Here is a 22,602-nt window from a genome sequence, read left to right on the forward strand (position 1 = left end):
TGCATACATCACCCATGTTCAACAATCCAGGGGTCCGGATTCACAAAGCGATCTGAAGCCTACGATACCAGTCGGCCAGTATTAACAAAGTAGACACAATTTATGGATAACAACTTCTTTAATTACTTTAAATTGTGTCGTCCTTGTCATCCTTCAACTTCTAAGTCAGGCCTATCACACAATTGGGCCAGTATTAAGTATAGAAGTTAGGACCGACTAGCGCTTTGACCGTATTTGGGAACGGGGTCGTGATCTGTTGAAATCAAAACCAAATTACCGTTCAATTCATAATCGAACATTATGCCGAACTCCGCACCCACATGTGTACCGCTAGCGCCCCCTCTCCTACTGTTGTGATATGGTGTGTGGAACGTAGGCATTCAACTCGCTCTTGTGTAGAAACCGTTTCAAGTCCGGACCTGAAACCCACCCGACTTGCGCACACCCGTAATAGCCATTGTTCTACTGAGCAACAACAGGTAATGCCGGACTTGTTAACGCTGGCTGTCACGTGACCTGCTCCCTCTCATTCCGAGTGAAATACTCAGTGTGACTGTGACCAGGTCTGTAACTATTCACCTAGTGTCACTACCACTGTTTTTCATGGAAAACCACTAAAGTCAAGTCTTGACTACCGAAACGCTAGAAGGTACGTGACCTCTCTGCCCCATGCTGTCATACAGGTGCACTGGTATGTTTATCGAGAGATCATTGTTTGCTTATACAGTTGTACAAATTTCACCTGTCCGGTTTTATGTGAAAATACACATGTCAAAAGCCGAACTATTTAACATGTCATATAAAATACATACGAACCTTTACCTGAGATTGAAATACCTGGATTGATTACTAAAGTAAATGTTAAACATGACATATGGTTATTGAGTGTGGTGTTAATGGCTTTCTTGTATACATTATACATTTTACCACAACAGTGTTGTGTTGACTGGATCTATATATATATATATATATATACTGTTGGTCGGTTGTCGTTGAACCTTGGTGTTATTGAACACAGGGTTTCATTGACCAGGGTTTGGTAGTGTTCATATTCAACTGTTATAGCCCCCCTGTTGGACAAGTGTACCCGACATATCAAATAGAGTACCCGATACCCACTGTCGGGTATTTGTTGTGACAGACGTGTAGCAACTATATCGATTGTATGGATTACATATTGGAGAGTTATCTGTAAAAGTTTAGTACCGAGTGTCAGTGAGGGAACAAAATGGTTCGGGGGTCAAACCTACCCCGGGGGGTACCGCACGCCATTATGTAAGTATTATTCGAACCCATACGCGAGGGGGGAGCGCGAATGCCCCGGATGCACATGGTTAGATGGGGTGGGGTGTAAACATGTTTTTTATTTGTGATTGCGGTTCTGAAGTAAATGTTTGAGATGGGTTTTTAATTATTTTGTTCTGTGTATTTGGATTATTTTTTTCGATTGTTTGTTGGGTGGATTTGGATGAGGAATGGGGGTGTCACCCCTTAGCATGTCATCTCTATTTTCATCATTTGTATATACTCATCGTCTAATATCTTATGATACATCACAGTAATAAAGGTTCATTTGTGCTATATTAAGGGAAATGTAATTGGAATGTTACAATAGTAATGTTGTCATATATTAGGTTAGAGTTTAGGTCTCTTGTTGAATTATATTCATGTTTAACCATAGTGATTGTTAACTTTTGATATTATGTTGCAATATGGATAGACCGCCGACTTTGTGTGCTGGCGATTAGGCGCCCCACACTGGCAGTTCGAATCCCGGAAGGGACTCACCCCAAAAATGTACGATAATCTGTACTTTACTCAGAAAGTGTTATCCCAAATATAACATTTGTTACATTTGACCACTTTCTAAATGGCATTGTGTTCATATGGATATCAGTTTACAATATGTGATATATTATAATCTTAAAGGTTATCCTTTATTATCAGAATATAGATATCCGTATTACATTAAATATTTCAATGACAACGGTCACACACGTGGTTCTATAAGAATAAGGGTATATCTGTACTTTATAGAATGAATTACAATAATATAGTGATTATTTTATGTTAAAATATTGATTCCATCTTTAATCTATCATACCACCAGACTATTTTATCATTTAATGTTTAATATAAGATCAATATTCATTAATACCAAGACATGTAAGAGTCAAGAATCAATTTTGTGATTGTATCACGAGAGATATGGAAAATGTCCTCGGACCATTAACTCATACCCGGCTAACTAACTGATAATTCTCTGACACATTAATCGGTTAATGCGATGAGTTTATTAGTGCATGACACAATAGGGCTAATTGCGACCATCTGGACGCCGGGGGACCACACAGCACTAAGAGTGCGAGTGTATATATTTTGATGACTGTATTATTGTGAGTTCGGGTATTGTTGCAGTAATTGTCTACCAACATGCGATCCGGTCTCGTTAGCCTTCAGTGACCTTCAGGAGCGAACAATCACTCTCACTGTGTCTGCGTTACGGCACGACATACGTTGAGATTTTCAATACTGTGCGATATAATCAGAATTAAAGAGCATGTGGTATCCAACAGCAACTATCGGACCCAACAACACCTCGGACATGTTGCGTTCCTATAGAAAATTAACACCTGACTCACCTGTTTAATGTCGTGAAAGGTTGGTTGGTTTGTTTGTTGTTTAACGCCGCACTCAGCAATATTTATTCCAGCTATATGACGGCGGTCTGTAAATAATCGAGTCTGGACCAGACAATTCAGTGATTAATGTCAGGAGCATCGATCCACGCAATTGGGATCGATGACATGCATCAACCAAGTCAGCGAGCCTGACCACCCGATCCCGTTAGTCGCCTTTTACGACAAGCATAGTCACCTTTTACGGCAAGCATGGGTTGCTGAAGACCTATTCTACCCCGGAATCTTCACGGGTCTGTCGTGAAAGGGTATACATACTATTACGAAATCCACCGGTGGTGATATTATGCTCAGAATTATGAAATTTGAACGTTGTGAATGGTGTTGATTAATAGTAGTCAGAACCTTCTGTTCAGTTGGCGTGTGTGAGTGCATGTTGTTATACGTCACAGTACATCCCTCATACATTGCCGGGGAAAACATGGATACTCATGTTGATGGTGACTAAAAATGAAACAAACAAGAAATGGTCATTCGACGAGGATGTAGATACGGGTATCATAGATGTGTTTTGGACCTCAGTTTGCAGTGTTTCAGCGACTGTTTTCAGCCTCGTTAATGTTTTGGTTAAATCCAGTTTTCAAGTGCATACTTTCTTGTGCCCGGCAGTTTACACCATGGCGACGTGTAAGTGAGTGAGTGAGTATGGTTTTACGCCGCTTTAAGCAATATTCCAGCATTATCACGACGGGGGACACCAGAAATGGGCTTTACACATTGTACCAATGTCGAGAATCGAACCCGGGTCTTCGGCGTGACGAGCGAACGCTTTAACCACTCGGCTACCCCACCGCCCCGCGAGGTGTAAGTTATTGAGTCTGGGTCAGTCAAACCAGTAATGGGCAGCAACACGTGTAGACATGCAAGGGCAAACATTCAGCCAAGTCATAAATAATTTGTTTGTTTATTTGTTGTTTAACGCCGCACTCACCAATATTCCTGCTATATGACGACGGTCTGTAAATAATCGAGTCTGGACAAGGCAATCTAGTGATTAATATCATGAGCATCGATCCACGCAATTGGGATACAATGACATGCATCAACCAAGTCAGCGAGCGTGACCACCCGATCCGATTAGTCGCCTCTTACGACAAACATAGTCGCCTTTTAGGATTATGAACGAATGGAATTTAACACACCAAAAGGGATACTTCTTATGTATACGATTAGTAGGAGTGATATTTGGTTAGTTTGTCATCAGAAGCGAATTCATCATTTCGTGTCGTTTTATTCAGTAACATGTTCATACAGTAAATATTGATAATTAACAATGAACGCTTCTGCTTGACGCATGGTATATTTTGTCAGTACAGGAAACATGTATCTGACGTGAAGACCAAGTGGATATTTTCCTGGTTTGTGTGACGTGTGCCTCTAATACTTTCTGCCTCAGGATGTATTTCGCAAGGCATTTCTGATTAATAGGCATGGCAATTACAAGAGTTGTTTTTTAACTTCGTCGGGAAATATTCGTTTAAGTTTAAGGGATGTAGTTTGTAGTTTACATATATCCGTCATTAAAGTCTCTACCAAATATACAGTCAAGTCTCGTTAATCCGGCATAATCATATGCAACCGACAATGTCGGATTAATGGGACTTGACTGAAAATTTATCTGATCACGAGTTGACGATTCCGATGAACAAAAAAATATGTTGTCTGTTTTGTTGCGACAACGAGGAAGTACATGCCGTTAAGCACGTACAGTGTATGGAGTTTGTAAAGTGACGCTTAATCAGTATGAACCGTTACAATAGTTCAGTTACATTTGACTCAGGCGCTCCCTTAATAACGCGATGTAAAGAGTTCTAGCGTGCCATTTGATCATACATAAAATACAATTCAGGGAAGGAGTTTCTGATATTTACTATGACTGTATGGTCATGTTTATACCGCTTTCATCATGGGCGCTAACGTCTTTGGAGACTAATTATCAATCAACCAGGTCAGCTATTAACGCCGTCGCTGGTGACATTGCCGTCGATATAATACAAGATCTGGTCTGTATGTTAATGTCTAAATTCAAGCATAACATATATGTAAAGAATTCAAGCTCTATTTGTATTATAAGCAGATGCCAGTCAGCGCCTACTTGAGAGGAGATACGAAATAAAGACTCCGGCCTATATTTATTTCCTCGGTTAAACTGCTCTAAATCAATCAGAGATCAATAGAGTGATCGCCCCTTGCTTGTGAGCGAGGCCCATTAGGCAACTTCCTTGTACCGGCACCGTCAATTTCCACGGTGACGTGCACCACACGTCAGATCAACATTAGGCAATGTGAAAACCTAAATAGGACTTTGTGTTGTCGGTCTCGACTGTAGAATATGTGGTGAATACTCTATATACAAGCCATCTCAATGAGTTTCTTGTAAAGACGTCACGACGCCAGATATATATATACTTCCAGTATATACAAAGACACCATGGGAATGACATTCACACATACAGGGGCAATGTATAAGTGTGTAATGTTTTACGCCGCTTTTAGCAATATTCCAGCGACATCACAACGGGGAACACCAGAAATGGGCTTCACACATTGTACCCATGTTGGAATCGAACCTGGGTTTTTGGCGTGACGAGCGAGCGCTTGAACAATTAGGCTACGGCAATGTATATACATGTATGGACTCTGATTAATGCCACTAATTGACATGTCGATTAATCTTTTTGAAGATATCAGTATTGTTCGATAGAACATGTATATTGTGTAGAGAGTTTGCCACAGAGTCTTGAACCCGTGAAGATCCGGGTAAGACTTGTTCTTCAGCAACCCATGCTTGTCGTAGGAGGCGTCCATGTTTGCCGTATAAGGGGAATAACGTGATCGGGTGGTCAGGCTCGCTGACTTGTCTGATGCATGTCATGGTATCCCAATTGCATGGATCAATGCTCATGATGTCAATCACTGGATTGTCTGGTCCAGACTCGATTATTTAGAGCGCTGTCATATACATGTAGTTTGAATAGTGCGGCGTTAAACACACGCAAAAACAACCCAAAATTCACAAAGACTTGACAAAAATAACCTTACTAGGGCCTGATGGGAAGGGTTTACGAAGTTACACCACTGAAGTACTGCATACTTGTTATGGAAGTGTACCGTGATAGGAGCATGACAGGGTCGACGCCACTTACAGGTGACCAGCTGCCGCAAGACTGAATTTGTGTTTGGGATTTATATAGCTGGCCACACTGGTACTTGTGTAAGAGTGTTATACAACACTGACGTAGCGTGATGTGTGTTAAAACGTCAGCGGAGGCTTAGAGAAATAACAAACTAGGTTTGATTACTTTATCGGTTATTGTAGGTACTGAAGGAGAGGCAGCTTTTGTGGAACATTTGAGAACATTGTATAGATACAACGGTCCTCTTTGTACCAAGTGGTCGAATTAATCACCATTCTGTTCCACACAAATACCCTATTAGACTTTGTCCCGTTACTAACCATCCCTTCATGGCCCCATTGACCTCTTCACCCGCGTCTTACCCAACTCAGAAGGGCGTGCCTTCCCACCCAAACCTCCCTGACCAACATGGATTCACCCAATTCCCAATGCCTTCACTGTCAGTAACTCGTTCCACATGGCCAATGAACCCTACCACCTGCCCACTCCATCGAACTGAACCGAACTGATGCCTTCACTGTCAGTAACTCGTTCCACATGGCCAATGAACCCTACCACCTACCCACTCCATCGAACTGACCCACACTGACGTCTTCACCCGTTAATAACTCACCCCACATGGCCAATCCACAAAATCGAACTGGCGCCAACCCGTCAGTAACTCGTCCCACCGATCCACCCCACCCCATCGAACTGAATCGAAGTGACCCTCACTGATGACTTTACCCGTTAGTAACTCACCCACAGGACCGATGCACCCCACCCCATCGAACTGAACCAAACTGACCCACACTGACGCTTTTTCACCTGCTTGTAACTCGATCCAACCCATCCCGACTTATTTCTACCCTATCCGCGAACCCCCGGACCAGGAAGTTAAGGTTACCTCTTACCGTTATCAACACCACCTTTACCCCGCAGTCAATATTCTACCTGTACATTACCTAATCAATGAATGCCATTGATCCTGAACCACTGTGATACACTGCGATCTGGTCCGAATTCCTCTGCGGCAGGGCAAGCGTATTACTGAGCGTGTTTGGGATATCCGTGACAGTGGATTATTGACATTTTTATATATGTGAGGAGTTTCCATATTTACACCTGACTTAACGCACAACGAGTAACAAGTTTGTGTTTAGCTCACTGTCGTGATGAATTCGATACTGTGATAGAATGTTGTGTTTCTAGGTTCTTTTTTAAACGTATTTTGTATTTTGAATTTACAGTTACACCATGATGTGTATAACCATACCGTAGTGAGTGAGTGAGTTGGGTTTAACGCCGCTTTGAACAGTATTACAGTTATATCGCGGCGTGTCAGCTTAATGTGGGAGGAAAGCCCGAAGTGATGCAGGTCTGAGACGTTTACCACTTCGGTGAAACCCACGAGCACGGGTATGGTGCTGACAAACCTAGAAGCATAATCGGGGCGAACAGGGATTCGAACCCACAATCATAGGTTTCTTGCAAGGAGCAGCCCTGAATCGTCCTCACAAATTATAAAGAAGATGTTATCCATAAATCAATTCAATCAGTTCACAAAGCCTATCAAGAAGAAAATATAAACATAGGGGCAAAAGAAACTATATCCGTCAGTCGATGTTGATTTTATCATATGTTTGATTTTCAATTGAAAATATCCTAAGATGACCCTTACTGCAGCACTCAAAGAATACCCTCTACAGGGTTTATTTTATATAATATATTTTAATTTGAAAGAGAATTCGAAGAATACACAACTGCTGATGGGTGTCTAAGACATCTTATCTTTTAACATTAATAAATGTGTGTGTATGTGTGTGTGTGTGTGTGTGTGTGTGTGTGTGTGTGTGTGTGTGTGTGTGTGTGTGTGTGTCTGTGTCTGTGTGTCTGTGTGTGTCTGTGTGTGTGTGGAGGGGGGGGGGGGGGGCATTTTTATATGATGTGGTTGTAAATTAATTTTTAGCTTAGTCTTCATTGAAACAATTTGTTTTATACAAAATTACCCAGCCAAAGATTACTTTCTTCAAACTGTTGCAGGAATGAGTGATGGTTATATGGTTATACAGGCATAATCAAATTTAACAACAATTCTTTAAAATTTCAATTACATAAAAAAAACAACCTCGGTATACGTTCGTTTGCCCCACAGTTTAGATAAAATGTGTGTAACTTTTTCTGACGAGTTCGTGCAGATAACAGATAACAATGATAACGAGACCGAACCCACGTCCCAATGATTTAATCCTGCAACAAATGATATTAGTCACAATATATTTCGGTCTCACCACGTGACCAACTATCTGTCCCATTACCGCTATGCCTGTCTGTACCCACCCCTGCGTTAAGTGGAAGCTTTAGACCTTAGCGGGATCGTCTCTAAACAACAGTGAGTAAATGACTTTAGCTAGACCTGACGTTCTTTTTGGTTTTCGGAATTTTGGGTGAAAAGCCCTTTGTGCCGTTGTACAACTTTATCGTTACGACTGTCGGTAAGTCTATGTTAAGGTATGGGAGTTACGATCACCTGGCGCAACAGCAAGGCCGTAGTTAACTTTTTTTTGACAGGGGGGGGGGGGGGGGGGGGGGGGGGCAAATAAGATTATTTATTTCTTATTCAAGTTAACTTTCACAAGGCACTGAACAGCATCCCGGGGACATAAAGTACAAATAAAATAGATATTTCAGGAACTTTACTCGTATTTTGTTCTGGATCTAGATTTGTAGCCATGTGAGTGTTGACCCTATGTTACAGGGCCTGGGGCGGTCTGGTAGCCTAGTGGTTAAAGCGTTGGCTCGTCACGCCGAAGACCCGGGTTCGATTCCCGACATGGGTACAATGTGTGAAGCCCATTTCTGGTGTCCCCCGCCGTGATATTGCTGGAATATTGCTAAAAGCGGCGTAAAACTATACTCACTCACTCACTGTTACAGGGCCTCGTTCCACAAAGCGATCTTAGCGCCACAACTGTCGTAAGTCAGTGTTAAAGAATGGGAGTTACGATCGACTTAGTGCTAAGATCGCTTTGTGGAACTGGGCCCTGATGTTTTGCAGTTTAACGTATTGTATTACACTATTAAAGAAAGAGTCTTTAGCCTTTACTGGAATATGTGCCAGGGAAACTCCCCGCTGCCTTGTGCGTTTCACTTGCCTTTAGGGGTTTCCTATTTTGCCGGAACTAACGGTACTTCTATCGCCCTTCTTTATGCTTACACAATCTTTAATCTCACCATCACGATTTCTCTCATCATAACTCATGCTTTAAAAACCCACTGTCGTATTTGCACAATGTCTTCACAACACTATCTACCAGCTGTGATTCGTGGACTCGTGACGCCATTCTGATCGGACGTATATAGTTCATTGTCGCTTTGTATCGGAGGTTTGCAAAGTGTTAGTGCCACACGTATTTGGTGGTGTGCTGTTTGTCCAGTCAGTGTATGACCAGTCACTGCATGTCCGGTACGGTTGACTGGTTGCCAGTCAGGCGATCTGCCATCGTCAGCGAAGCAGGAAGTGTTTGTTAACAACGGGTAAACAGTCCTACTCTGACGTTTGAGTGAGTGAGTATTGTTTTACGCCGTTTTAGCAATATCCGAGCAATATCACGGGGGGACCCCGGAAATGAGCTTCACATATTGTACCCATGTGGGGAATCGAACATGGATCTTCGGCGTGAAAGAACGCTTTAACCACTAGGCTACCCCACCGCCCCCGTTTGTTGAGTCTTCACTCTCGTGATAACTGTCGTCCGGAAAGAGGGTTTTCCAGATTAATGGTGTCCGGATATAGGAGGTTTAATATACTCACCGACAAAAGAAACGCGAATACCATATATGTTGGTTAATATATGATGGATTACTTATATTCAAGAGATATCAAATTGGTTTGATGCACAAACGAACATACCGGTGTGTTGTGTGAACCGACGCTCATGAACGCATCACATGTGACGTCATAGATTCATGACACGTGATGCACCATTTGTGTCGTGCAGGATTAGCGTGTAAAGTTTGGAAATCACGTGCAGCATATCGTGATAAGAATAAAGACAATCTGCGGTAACACTTGACTGATTGTTAGTTTTGTCATTAATTGGTACACATTGAAAACATCTCTTAACGTACATACTTCTCTATGGTTTCTTTTGGTGGCGAGTATATATGGATTTAACAGAATGTGTTTTTTGTGATAGTCACACAGGAAGTCACATTACTGATCACACAGGGCGAGATACATGTTGACATCAAACTAACTGATTATATCTTTCCTCCAAGTTAGCGACAGACAAAACATGTTTTGCTAGACCTCACAGATTGGGTCGTAACCCCAATATAGATGTGTATACTTGAGAATATACCCGTTACGAGGGCCTGTTATACCGTATGTTGTAATGACTATACAGTCTTGTTTACCTTTACTAAGTGCTATTTAACCCGTGAAGATCCGCGAAGTCTTCAGCAACCCATGCTTGCCGTATGAGGTAACTTCTGCTTGTCGTAAGAGGCGACTAACGGGATCGGGTTGTCAGGCTCGCTGACTTGGTTGATGCATGTCATCGTATCCTAATTGCGTGGATCAGTGATCATGATGTCAATCACTGATTTGCCTGGTCCAGACTCGATTATTTACAGACCGCTGTCATATAGCTGGACTATTGGTGAGTGCGGCGTTAAGAAACAAGCAAACTAACAAAGTGTTATTTACAATGTTGTTTATTGAATTATTATGTTAAGACAATATATCTTGAAATCAGACTTTTTTTATTTCATTGTAGCTGTATACGTTGCGAGTCATAAAGGTTCGTTCCACAAAGCGAACTTTGCGTTACGATTGTCGTAAATCTCATACTTTAACGTAATTACGGTAGTCATAGTTCTAAAGTAGGATTGTGGAACGTGTACCTGTAGCAGTATGTGCCCATTAAGTATTCTGTCGGTAGCGTCCCGTCAAATCGTGGAAGAGCGTCTTGGAGGAGACGTTAAAAGATGGCACTTGTTGTTACCCTGCCTGGCACTCGGCATTAACAGGATAAAACAAGGACTGGTTGGCTCAGAGTCAGTATGCTACATGAATGAGTAGGGTGTACATGTTAAACTATGGCAGGTATCTCAATGGGCTATAACCAACATACGTCCGGACTAGTACAAGCAGCCACATTCACACACGTCCTTGTTTAAACCCGATCTAACCTCACCTCACCTCACCTCACCTCACCCAAGTGAAATCACCCGAATAACAAACGTCCCGATTAAGGAATCATCGACATTGCTCACGTCACGTTGTATTCATGCGAGAGTTCATAGTAGTTATCATCCGGAATGTAGGGTTTTCGGATTAACGGGGCCTGGAATCGCGAGATTTTACGATATTTGGAATTTACAGGAAACATATTTATTTCTTGAATTAAGAATACATATATGTTACACAAAATTCCCCTCAGTTGGCACGCGTTTAAAAATACATCGCTCAACCAACATATGTTATTTTCATTTTGATGTCAATTCAATGCTATTTCAATCAGCAATTAGTGCGTATGTATTCCTCTCAGCTGTACATCTGGTGAGTGTCATAGCGCTGGTGCAGTTCCGATATCACGAACAGCATACAGCAGCACAGATACATCCAGTGTGTTCTCGCTGCCCTTCAGATTACACCAGCGGTGTAACGGAGGTTGTGTTTGTTCGGGCCGGGTGCCAATTAAGATTAGACCCAGATATTTGCGTCATGGGTGTTAATTCGAAAAACACTATCGGAATAGTTCCATTGCTGACGCGAGTTACCCGCTCTAAACTGCATTTCTTTAACTCTGCTTATCAATAAGGTCGAGAAGTGAAAACAGTCGGGAGATATCTCTCTTGTAAGAATCGATAGATAAGAAGGTATTTGACAGCGCTTTTCATGGCATGTCAAATGGTCCTTCCTCGTTGTTTAATTACCCAGAAGGGTTCGCTGATTTCGTTAAAGAAATTTATGTGGTATGATATCTAAATTGAATTATTACCGTAAGAATATTCATCACGGCTTAGCCTGTGTTTGAACTATGTCAATAAAGCTGATTTATCACCTTTAGCGTTATAAGAAACGTAGTATAAAAAATAGGCCTGACCTATTTCTGCAACTTACGCAATTTATCATCTTAGGATTTCTAATCATGAAATATATTGAATGCAGAGTAATAAATTCGCTTTCGCTTAAGGCTAGTGACTTCTAAGACCTGTTGCTGAAAGTTTGTAAACATGTGCTTGGTGCTTTGAATCTGTGTATACCTGTGGGTTGGAGTATTAACATGCTCGTAAAACTTATATCGGCTTGTACACAACATATGTGTAGGGAGTGGGGTAGTGTAGGGGTTAGTGCGCTCGCTCGAATCGCTCGAGACCAGGTTCGATTCCCAACACAGGTGAATGTGTGAAACCTTTAATGCTGCAGACTAATTCAGAAAATCACAGATCCATTCATTGATTCACACTAACACACGTCTCATCACGCCTTTGAACATGCCCGCTCATTCACTCACACATCCACTCATTCACTCACACATCCACTCATTCACGCTCTCACCCGTCGAACAGTTCCCCAGTCTCTCATTCATACATTCACATAACATCTCATTCACATACTCACATATTCTCTCATTTACACACTCACATATTCTCTCATTCACACACTCACATATTCTCTCATTCACACACTCACATATTCTCTCATTCACACACTCACATATTCTCTCATTCACTCACTCACATATTCTCTCATTCACACACTCACATTCTCTCATTCACACTCACATATTCTCATTCACATACTCACATATTCTCTCATTCACACACTCACATATTCTCTCATTCACATACTCACATATTCTCTCATTCACACACTCACATATTCTCTCCACGCTCACATATTCTCTCATTCACACACTCACATATTCTCTCCTTCACGCTCACATATTCTCTCATTCACACACTCACATATTCTCTCCACGCTCACATATTCTCTCATTCACACACTCACATATTCTCTCCTTCACGCTCACATATTCTCTCATTCACACACTCACATATTTTCTCATTCACCCACTCACATATTATCTCATTCACACACTCACATATTCTCTCATTCACACACTCACATATTCTCTCATTCACACTCACATATTCTCATTCACATACTCACATATTCTCTCATTCACATACTCACATATTCTCTCATTCACATACTCACATATTCTCTCATTCACATACTCACATATTCTCTCATTCACATATTCTCACATTCACACGCTCACATATTTTCTCATTCACACACTCACATATTCTCTCATTCACACACTCACATATTCTCTCATTCACCCACTCACATATTCTCTCATTCACACACTCACATATTCTCTCATTCACATACTCACATATTCTCTCATTCACACACTCACATATTCTCTCATTCACACACTCACATATTCTCTCATTCACACACTCACATATTCTCTCATTCACACACTCACATATTCTCTCATTCATACACTCACATATTCTCTCACTCACACACTCACATATTCTCTCATTCATACACTCACATATTCTCTCATTCACACACTCGCTCTCACTCCTACAACCGCATGCAATAATATACACTCACTCACTCACTCTCCCACCCACCCACTTCATTCACTAAAGTCACTCACTTTCTCACACAGCCACTCACTCACTCCCACACGTACTCACTCACTCACCTACTCGCTCACTCACTCTTTGCCGCAACCTAGTGTCCCTGAATGGTTCTATGTGAAGTCTGTTTGACTACAAACCATCACGGCACTGAAGTGATAATACTACATATGTTTACCTTTATAATGCCTCAAAGTGAAATTAACCAATGAGAGCAGAACTACTAACCCCATATGAGCCCGTATACTGTCAGTCAGAATCTAAGATGGTTGTAGCCATTTTGGATTTTCCAACACCCACACAAGCGATATTTCACATGAAATTCTGGTACAGAAAAATTCATTCGACACTGATTTGGGTTGTGTTTTTGTCATTAATTGTGACAAAACGGAGGTCACTGATTTACATATAGCAACGTCAAAGAACATAAACTTGGATTACGTCATACAAAAGAAACGTAACGCCAATGACGTCAAGTAGCAATCGAATAGATAGCAGCCCGTCGTAAGGGAAATTCGGGCTGCTATCACGTTGCAGTGACCCGCAGATTTCTGATAACATGGGGGCATTTTTATGATAAATCTATCCATTTTAGGTATATTACTTGTTTAACTGTCACATTTAACGCATTATGTATTCCATTGTAAACGTTTGTGTTTACATTAAGCTTGTTATCGGAAACATATGTACTGGTCCTGTCATTTATACCGGTTGTAAGTGTCACGATTTCATTCACGCATGACATGTGCGACAAAGATACTAGATAGTGTAAACTTTTCGGCATGATAAATACGTTATGGTGTCTTTGGTTGCCGTATACAGTGTCATATTAGATCTAGAATAGCAGAAAAATACTGGGCTTGGCTGTCGGCAAACCATGAAGATTTATCAATCGTTCATCATGACGACCGCATCCGTGGTCTAGTGGTAGAGCATCCGCCCGGAGAGCGGAAAGTCCGGGGTTCGATCCCCGACCGCGTCATACCAAAAGACGTTAAAAAATGGTAGTTGTTGTTACCCTGTCTGGCGCTCGGCATTAAGGGGCTAAAACAAGGACTGGTCGGCTCAGAGTCAGTATACTGTGTCTGAGTGGGGTATTCATGTTAAACTGCGGCATGGTATCTCAGTGAGCTAGCACTATAAATCGGCCACACAAACACACACACATACATGCACGTCGCTATATAAGTGCAATAATTTTGGACGCGACGTTAAACCCCATTTCACCTCACCTCACCGTTCATCATGACAAATAGTTTTTTAAACGCTGTACGAAGTACCGCATTTAATTCATTGAGTCCAACGAAAGTTGTGCGCTTACTTGGCGATTCACGTCGCCATTGTCCGGATCGATATTGAAAGTATCAATCATTTTGTGGAAAGAAGCGCTGACCCTGCCGAGCTAGCAGAGGGATGCGCGAGCGCTGTTGACGGGGCGAGCGTCACTGATCGATGATGGTATTGCAGCAGACGACACCTTCTGCAGACGACAGAAACTAACTGACAATGTGAAAAAAGGAAATATTTAAGAGGATTAAGTAGCAGACGACATTTATACATTTTGGGGATCTGTATGAAGCTATGCCCTGATGAAATGATCGTGGCGGTGTAGGCTATACTGGAGACATTGTTATCATACTGGACCTGGAGTCTAACAAGGTTAGTGGTAGTCACAGTCACTCGTAGCGCATCCTCCATGTAATCATGTCATTCATATGTAATATGGCATGGCCGTCATTTTGTTGATGTGATCACGGAAGGAATCTCAAGCAGCTGGGTGAAATGCAGTGCCGATCTTCATGTAGTTAGCTGTAGATCACTGTGACTTGGTTTTGTAAATAGCTTCAGGAAAATTATACCTCTAGTTCCGGTGAACGGGTTTTATGAAGCGATATCTCATTCTAACTGGTATTTGGGAATGCGTAGACGGACAGCTGGATGAACAGTTGTTACCGTGGTGCTCTCGGTGCTGGGTGTAACTAACTCGGTCTGTTGTGATACTCTCCGTGTTGGTTGTAACTCACTCGGTCTGTTGCGATGCTAACTAGGTTAGTTGTGATGCTCAACTAACTAGGTCTGTTTCGATGCTCTTGGTGTTGATTGTAACCAGCTAGGTCTGTTGTGGTGCTAACTAGGTTAGTTGTGATGCTCAACTAACTAGGTCTGTTTCGATGCTGTTAGTGTTGATTGTAACTAACTAGGTCTGTTTCGATGCTCTTGGTGTTGATTGTAACTAACTAGGTTAATTGTGATGCTAACCAGGTTTACTGTAATGCTAACTAACCAGGTTCACTGTAATGCCCACTAACCAGGTTTACTGTAATGCTGACTAACAAGGTTTACTGTAATGCTGACTAACCAGGTTTACTGTAATGCTAACTCACCAGGTTTACTGTAATGCTAACTCACCAGGTTTACTGTAATGCTAACTAACCAGGTTTACTGTAATGCTAACTCACCAGGTTTACTGTAATGCTAACTCACCAGGTTTACTGTAATGCTAACTAACCAGGTTTACTGTAATGCTAACTCACCAGGTTTACTGTCATGCTAACTCACCAGGTTTACTGTAATGCTAACTAACCAGGGTTACTGTAATGCTAACTAACCAGGTTTACTGTAATGCTGACTAACCAGGTTTACTGTAATGCTCACCAGGTTTACTGTAATGCTAACTCACCAGGTTTACTGTAATGCTTTCTAACCAGGTTTACTGTAATGTTAACCAGGTTTACTGTCATGCTAACTCACCAGGTTTACTGTAATGCTCACTAACTAGGTTTACTGAAATGCTAACTCACCAGGTTTACTGTAATGCTCACCAGGTTTACTGTAATGCTAACTCACCAGGTTTACTGTAATGCTAACTCACCAGGTTTACTGTAATGATAACCAGGTTTACTGTAATGCTAACTAACCAGGGTTGCTCTAATGCTAACTAACCAGGTTTACTGTAATGCTAACTCACCAGGTTTACTGTAATGCTAACTCACCAGGTTTACTGTCATGCTCTCTAACCAGGTTTACTGTAATGCTCTCTAACCAGGTTTACTGTCATGCTCTCTAACCAGGTTTACTGTAATGCTAACTAACCAGGTTTACTGTCATGCTAACTCACCAGGTTTACTGTAATGCTCACTAACTAGGTTTACTGTAATGCTAACTAACCAGGTTTACTGTAATGCTAACTCACCAGGTTTACTGTAATGCTCACTAACTAGGTTTACTGTAATGCTAACTAACCAGGTTTACTGTAATGCTAACTCACCAGGTTTACTGTAATGCTAACTAACCAGGTTTACTGTAATGCTCTCTAACCAGGTTTACTGTAATGCTCTCTAACCAGGTTTACTGTAATGCTAACTAACCAGGTTTACTGTAATGCTAACTAACCAGGTTTACTGTAATGCTCTCTAACCAGGGTTACTGTCATGCTCTCTAACTAGGTTTACTGTAATGCTAACTAACCAGGTTTACTGTCATGCTCTCTAACCAGGTTTACTGTAATGCTAACTAACCAGGTTTACTGTAATGTTAACCAGGTTTACTGTAATGCTAACTAACCAGGTTTACTGTAATGCTAACTCACCAGGTTTACTGTCATGCTCTCTAACCAGGTTTACTGTAATGCTAACTCACCAGGTTTACTGTTATGTTAACTAACCAGGTTTACTGTAATTCTAACTAACCAGGTTTTCTGTTATGTTAACTAACTAGGTTTACTGTTTATTTTTGTAAGTGTTATAGAACTAGGTTTACTGTAATACTTAATGACTATTTGTACTGTAACTCTTGAGATGATTAGTCTCAGCGTATCATGGGTTATGTTAATGTTCCTAGAGGCATATTTCATCTGACTGTGTTGTTGATTGTGGGGCAGTAAAGGTAACAGCATGAGGACTGTGAGTCCTGGCTGATACGAGCATACCATCGTACCCCGACAGTGTGAGTCGTTTCTTGCGTTGGTTTACCTTGCCTAGACTGGAATAGTTACAGAGCACCATATTGGAACTGAATTATTGCTGACTGCGGCTTTAAACAACATTCACTCTTTCTCTTATTGTATATGGTACGTACGTACGTCAGTGTACGCGTTAAAACACATGCTGTCAAGCGAATTAAGATGGACACTTGAGACATTTATGTGTTAGATAGTTCTTCAGACGCATACTACCTGAATACACGTTGTCCATACATGTAAATAACCCGTTAGAGTGGACGCCAACAGTCCGGCAACCTCTACTTCAAGGCGATTGCAGGCTATGTATGTACATATACAAAGGGACGTTACTCCGTGCAATACTCCGGAAACCTGTTAATCTGGACGAGTTATCCGCGAACGGTCTCGAATGAAGAGGTTCTTCTGCATACACAGGAAAGACTTTTGCATTTTACGACCTATTGTAAGTCATGTCAATGTCCATGATGGTCTGACTGAAATTCAAATACAACTATGCATTGAACGTGTCTCATTGGTGAGTTAGTTTAACGCGGCTTTGAACAGTATTTCATTAATATCACGGCCTGTCAGTTTGATGTGTGTTCCTAGGTGATACAGGTCTTCAGACGTTTGCCGCGGGTATGGTGCTGACAAACTTAGAAAGATGATCAGAGCGAACTGGGATTCGAACCCGCAAACATAGGCTCCTGGCAAGGACTTCGGCGCTGTGGACGACTGGGTCACTCTGCGTTCCCTCCTCCCTTCCTCTCCCCCCATAACACTTGTTCCAATGTATACGTGTAGGCAACGAGTGTAAGTGTGTTTATTGTTCTAGGTAGGGTACGTGGCAAGTTTAATGTATTGCTGTTTAGCAAATGCAAACAGTTGCACTCGGAGATTCAATTGCTACCATAGCAACGGAATGACTTCTGGTAAACCGGTGAGTAAGTCTGCATTGAAATAACGTCCCGTCTGTACATTGATAAGGTAATAAAGATTAAATCGACAGCCTCATGTTTTATGTTGACTATCTCTAGAACGTGAATGGCAGTATATAAACCAATACTAATGATATACAGGTGCGTGCATTGAACACAACACAGCTTTGCAATGACAGTTAAATAGGAAGACATGCAGTTATAATGGAAGTAAATGGTGGATGGTTCAAATGTTTGTCTGACTAAGGGTGCAACCGCCGTGTGATATGCAACGTGACCAATCTTACAGTCGTGTGTAATCCACACCCTAAGGCTATGAGAACTCACAACAGTACTGGGTGTGCGGTACCCCTCCTGCTAAGTGTGTGTCATGGCTGATTCGTGATTACCGTGTCGGTGTAGAGAGTTCCATCAACAGAGCAGGTGGGTAACAGCTCAGTACGAAGGAAAACGAGTTGAGCCGGGAATCACGGTACATTGCTTGATCAGAACACATATCATTTGGTATTACAATGATAATATGGTAGTTGTTTTAACGAGTTAAAAGTTCTGTCAACCCCGGGTAGAACTTGTCGCAAAGCCACTCAAAATCGCTGTAAAAAGTTACCTCCCTTGATCCACCGATCGTCTGAATTTGTCATGCACTGCTAAATAACGTCCCACTTACTGGTGACTATGATCCAACTATACTGTGTATTGAATTCTCAATTCCATACGTTCTATATCCTGTTCCGTTCCACTGTCTGCAGAGTTCGATCTGTGCCTCGCATCTTACACTGTCGAACTGACCCCAGTTGCCGCCATGCATGTTACGGTTCTGACTGACAGATGGTACGGATTGCCAAGTCATTTCACGCGTGCCAGAGTCCTATTTTCATGGGTTCGAATCTCGGGTTGATTCTACGACCTCCTTCACTCTGGGCCTTCCTCTCTCCCTAAGCTGACACGTTGCGAGACAAGACAGTACTCAGTTGTTTGCACTCTCACTTTTACATTGCAAGACCACGACTCGTAAAAACGCATGCAAATCTTGCTGAAACATTATTTTGCTGTTTGTTTTGTTTGTTTGTTTGTTTGTTTGCTTGTTTAACGCCGCAATGGGCACTAATATTCCAGCTATATGACGGCGGCCTGTAAATCATCGAGTCCGGACCAGAAAACCCAGTGATTGATATTGTGAACAAACGATCCACGCCGTCGGGGTACGATGACACGCCATCGACACGTCACCGAGCCTGACCACCCCATCGATTTGGTCGCTTCTTACGATCAGCATGGGTTGCTGGGGACCAATTGTAACCCGAAATAACCACGCGCCAAACATTTGCGCACTTTCATGCGGTGTTAAACGTAACTCACACCCTCATTCTGATACCACTCACTCTTTCCTTTGACTTACCAGAATAACATGTCAATGTGACGCCATCTGACTCTGTGTTGCAGATAACTGAGCATGCTCCTTCCCACCACGTAACGCACAGCCTGAGTGACATCACCAACTATTAGCTAGCACAATGGGAAGTGGCGCGTCCAAAGAGCCAAGTCGGCCGACAACGGTGGCGTCACAAGACGCCTCCGCCTCGTCCAGGCCGTCCACGTCATCCATGGGGGTCCAGGTCAGCACTACCATTACACCCACGTGACATTGCACCTCATTACAAGGTCGTATTGAAATTACAAGCTCACAAAAACCGAAACAGCATCGACAGATTCTATCATTTCAGCCCCCCGTCGTAGCCCACTAGGTGTACATCTGACATTGTCGGATCAGCCTTAGCCACAGGAAGAATTAAAGTTAATTTGAACTTAAAATGAGCAGGTATTTAGTAAGACACTCTCTCGATAGAAAGGCACGGTGTCAGGAATGAAATTCAGAAATATCAGTAGCTTAATGCGCCCTTAATAGAGTGATAATATCTCCAACACGTACACCACTAGAGCCATAATAATAGAAATGTGAACAAACAGAATTCAAATATGAATTTTTCTTGGATATAAGCTACATCCTAGCCTGCCCCAAAAGTATTGAGGAACCTTCAAGTTTCCAAATTTCAGGAGCTGAAAAGGACATCTGTCATGGCTGCTATGAGGGTATTGAGAGTGGCCATAGACATTTGACACGTAGCTATAACATAGGGCATTTTTGCTGTCGAACTATAGCTATATTGAAGCGCTGGCATTGGTACATGACATTATATATGAGCTTTATGTAGGCTGTCGTCATATAGCAGTAATGGACACGCGCATTATTCAATTTTTGTAAAAGTTTGGGAGAAGTTTGTGATCACAGATAAACGCAAAAATAAGTTGAAATCAATGTATCCTTAAAGCAATTTGTTTTTGTGTTATTTTGTTGATTTATACATAGCATTAACCATAAACAACCCCCACCAAGAAATTACTCCGCGTATGACAGGACTCATCTAGCGTTGATTCCTCATTCAAGCACTGTTTCGTTACCTGCGGGAATATATAGCTCCTGGGCTTTTTGATCGTTTAGGTGAAGTGTTCCTGTCTTAAACAGTTCTTTACCTGATAATTTCCTAAACCCATAAACGCGACCTTCCCACGCTCTCTCGTTACAGCGCTGACAACGCCCGCAAAGCGCTGATGACTGTTTACAACAACAGTTACAGCAACCGTCACATTGTTTATTATTGATCCTAAGATACAATTCTGTTTCCATGAATATATCCCCTTGTTTAAGACCATTCGGCTTGGGTGAAATGGTTTAGTTGTAAATTATTAAAACGACGGCCTCTTAACTTAAATAATTGCACAGGGAGCACATTATACATGCCCAGTTTAGTGCACACCTCAGCATTGGATGTCCGAAATCCAGCTCGGTAAGTTGTGTTTCTCAAAGTTTCAAACTTTGATTATAAAAAAAATCTAATGATAGATTTCGGGTAATAAATGGAGTCTCCGATAAGAATTGATGGTGTCACTTATCGCATTATTAATTTGATATCGTACCAGAAGCACAAATGTTTACCCAAGTGTATAAGTCACTCTTAGTGTGTCATGAATCGCAGTTACGCATGAAATTGATAGCTGTTTGATGTGGAGAGATTTGCAATTTACACAGCGTAATCCACAGGTTTCCACATGAGACATGGCAAATACACTGAGGCTTACTTCATAAATGAGGCATTTAGAAGATACAGATCACGTATTCCCCGATAAGCATCTTGGTCACGTACAATCATTACGGACAAAACACTGTTTATTAGAGATTGCATTAAACTTGCATTTGTTTTGAACGCGTTTAAATGTTGTTGTTTTATTTAAACATGGGGTTATTTCTCGAAAAATGATAACGGCTAGGAGACGGATAGTTATGTTAGTAACTAGACCAGATAATTCAAACAAGACAGAATCATTGATATTTGTATCTATTTGTATTTGTATTTATTAACTTGTTCAATTCCGCAGTCTCAAGGATGGCTTGAGAATAAACCTGTAGTGCCACAAAAAAAAGACCACAAAAGATAAATAAATAAATAAATAAATAAATAAATAAATAAATAAATAAATAAATAAATGTTCGACTGCTCCTTTCAAAAGAAAAACAAATTGAAAGTAAGACATGTCTGTTTAGGCAGGGACGGTAGGGTAGCCTAGAGGTTAATGCGTTCGCTTGTCATACTGAAGGCCCAGGTTCGATTCCATTACATTGTGTGACTATTACTAAAAGCGGCGTAAAACCCAACTCACTTATCCATCTTAAAGTAATTGTGCACTTAATACAATGTCGTCACCACGTAGTAGTAATCAGTTTCACCCATCACTTTATTATTCAGTCAAATCACAGGGGAAACGTCTGTACAAGTCCTGTGAGGCGCTGCAATTAGCTGTGCAGAGTTGCGTCCCTTAGGTGTGACACACACATATGATCGTGGGTTCGAATCAAATCAAAGATTATGTTTCTAGGTTTGACATCACCAAACCCGTGCTTGTGGGTTTCACAAAAGTGGTAAACGTCTAAGACCTGCATCACTTCGGGCTTTTCTCCCACATCAAGCTGACATGCCGTGATGTAACCGAAATACTGTTCAAAGCGGCGTTAAACAAAATTCACTCCGGTTAAAACTATCGTATCTCATCCCCCCACACGATAGGTTAATCATTCTGGAGTGAGTGAGTGAAAGTTTTCATCATATCGGCAACCATCATCACTCACTCACTCAATAATCGTTGTCTATTAGGTAAATTACTACTCATGTATTTCCGTC

General features: G+C 41.6%; 1 protein-coding gene across 11 annotated transcripts in view; it reads left to right on the top strand.

The window, feature by feature from the left end:
* Positions 1-375: 375 nt before the first annotated feature.
* Positions 376-22,602, top strand: part of LOC124136163 — a 37,188-nt gene continuing 14,961 nt past the window's right edge. For 2 of the 11 annotated variants that reach the window (XM_046501996.2, XM_046502006.2), the window contains exons 1-2: positions 486-649; positions 19,811-19,983. In XM_046501996.2, coding sequence (XP_046357952.2) covers positions 19,882-19,983 — 102 coding nt within the window. In that variant the 5' untranslated portion in view covers positions 486-649; positions 19,811-19,881. The other 9 variants (XM_046502002.2, XM_046501998.2, XM_048399623.1 and 6 more) reach the window with 9 other exon arrangements.

The sequence above is a fragment of the Haliotis rufescens genome, unplaced genomic scaffold (genome assembly GCF_023055435.1).
Source record: "Haliotis rufescens isolate VD_foot unplaced genomic scaffold, xgHalRufe1.0.p SCAF_2, whole genome shotgun sequence".
In the NCBI taxonomy this organism is placed as follows: domain Eukaryota; kingdom Metazoa; phylum Mollusca; class Gastropoda; order Lepetellida; family Haliotidae; genus Haliotis; species Haliotis rufescens.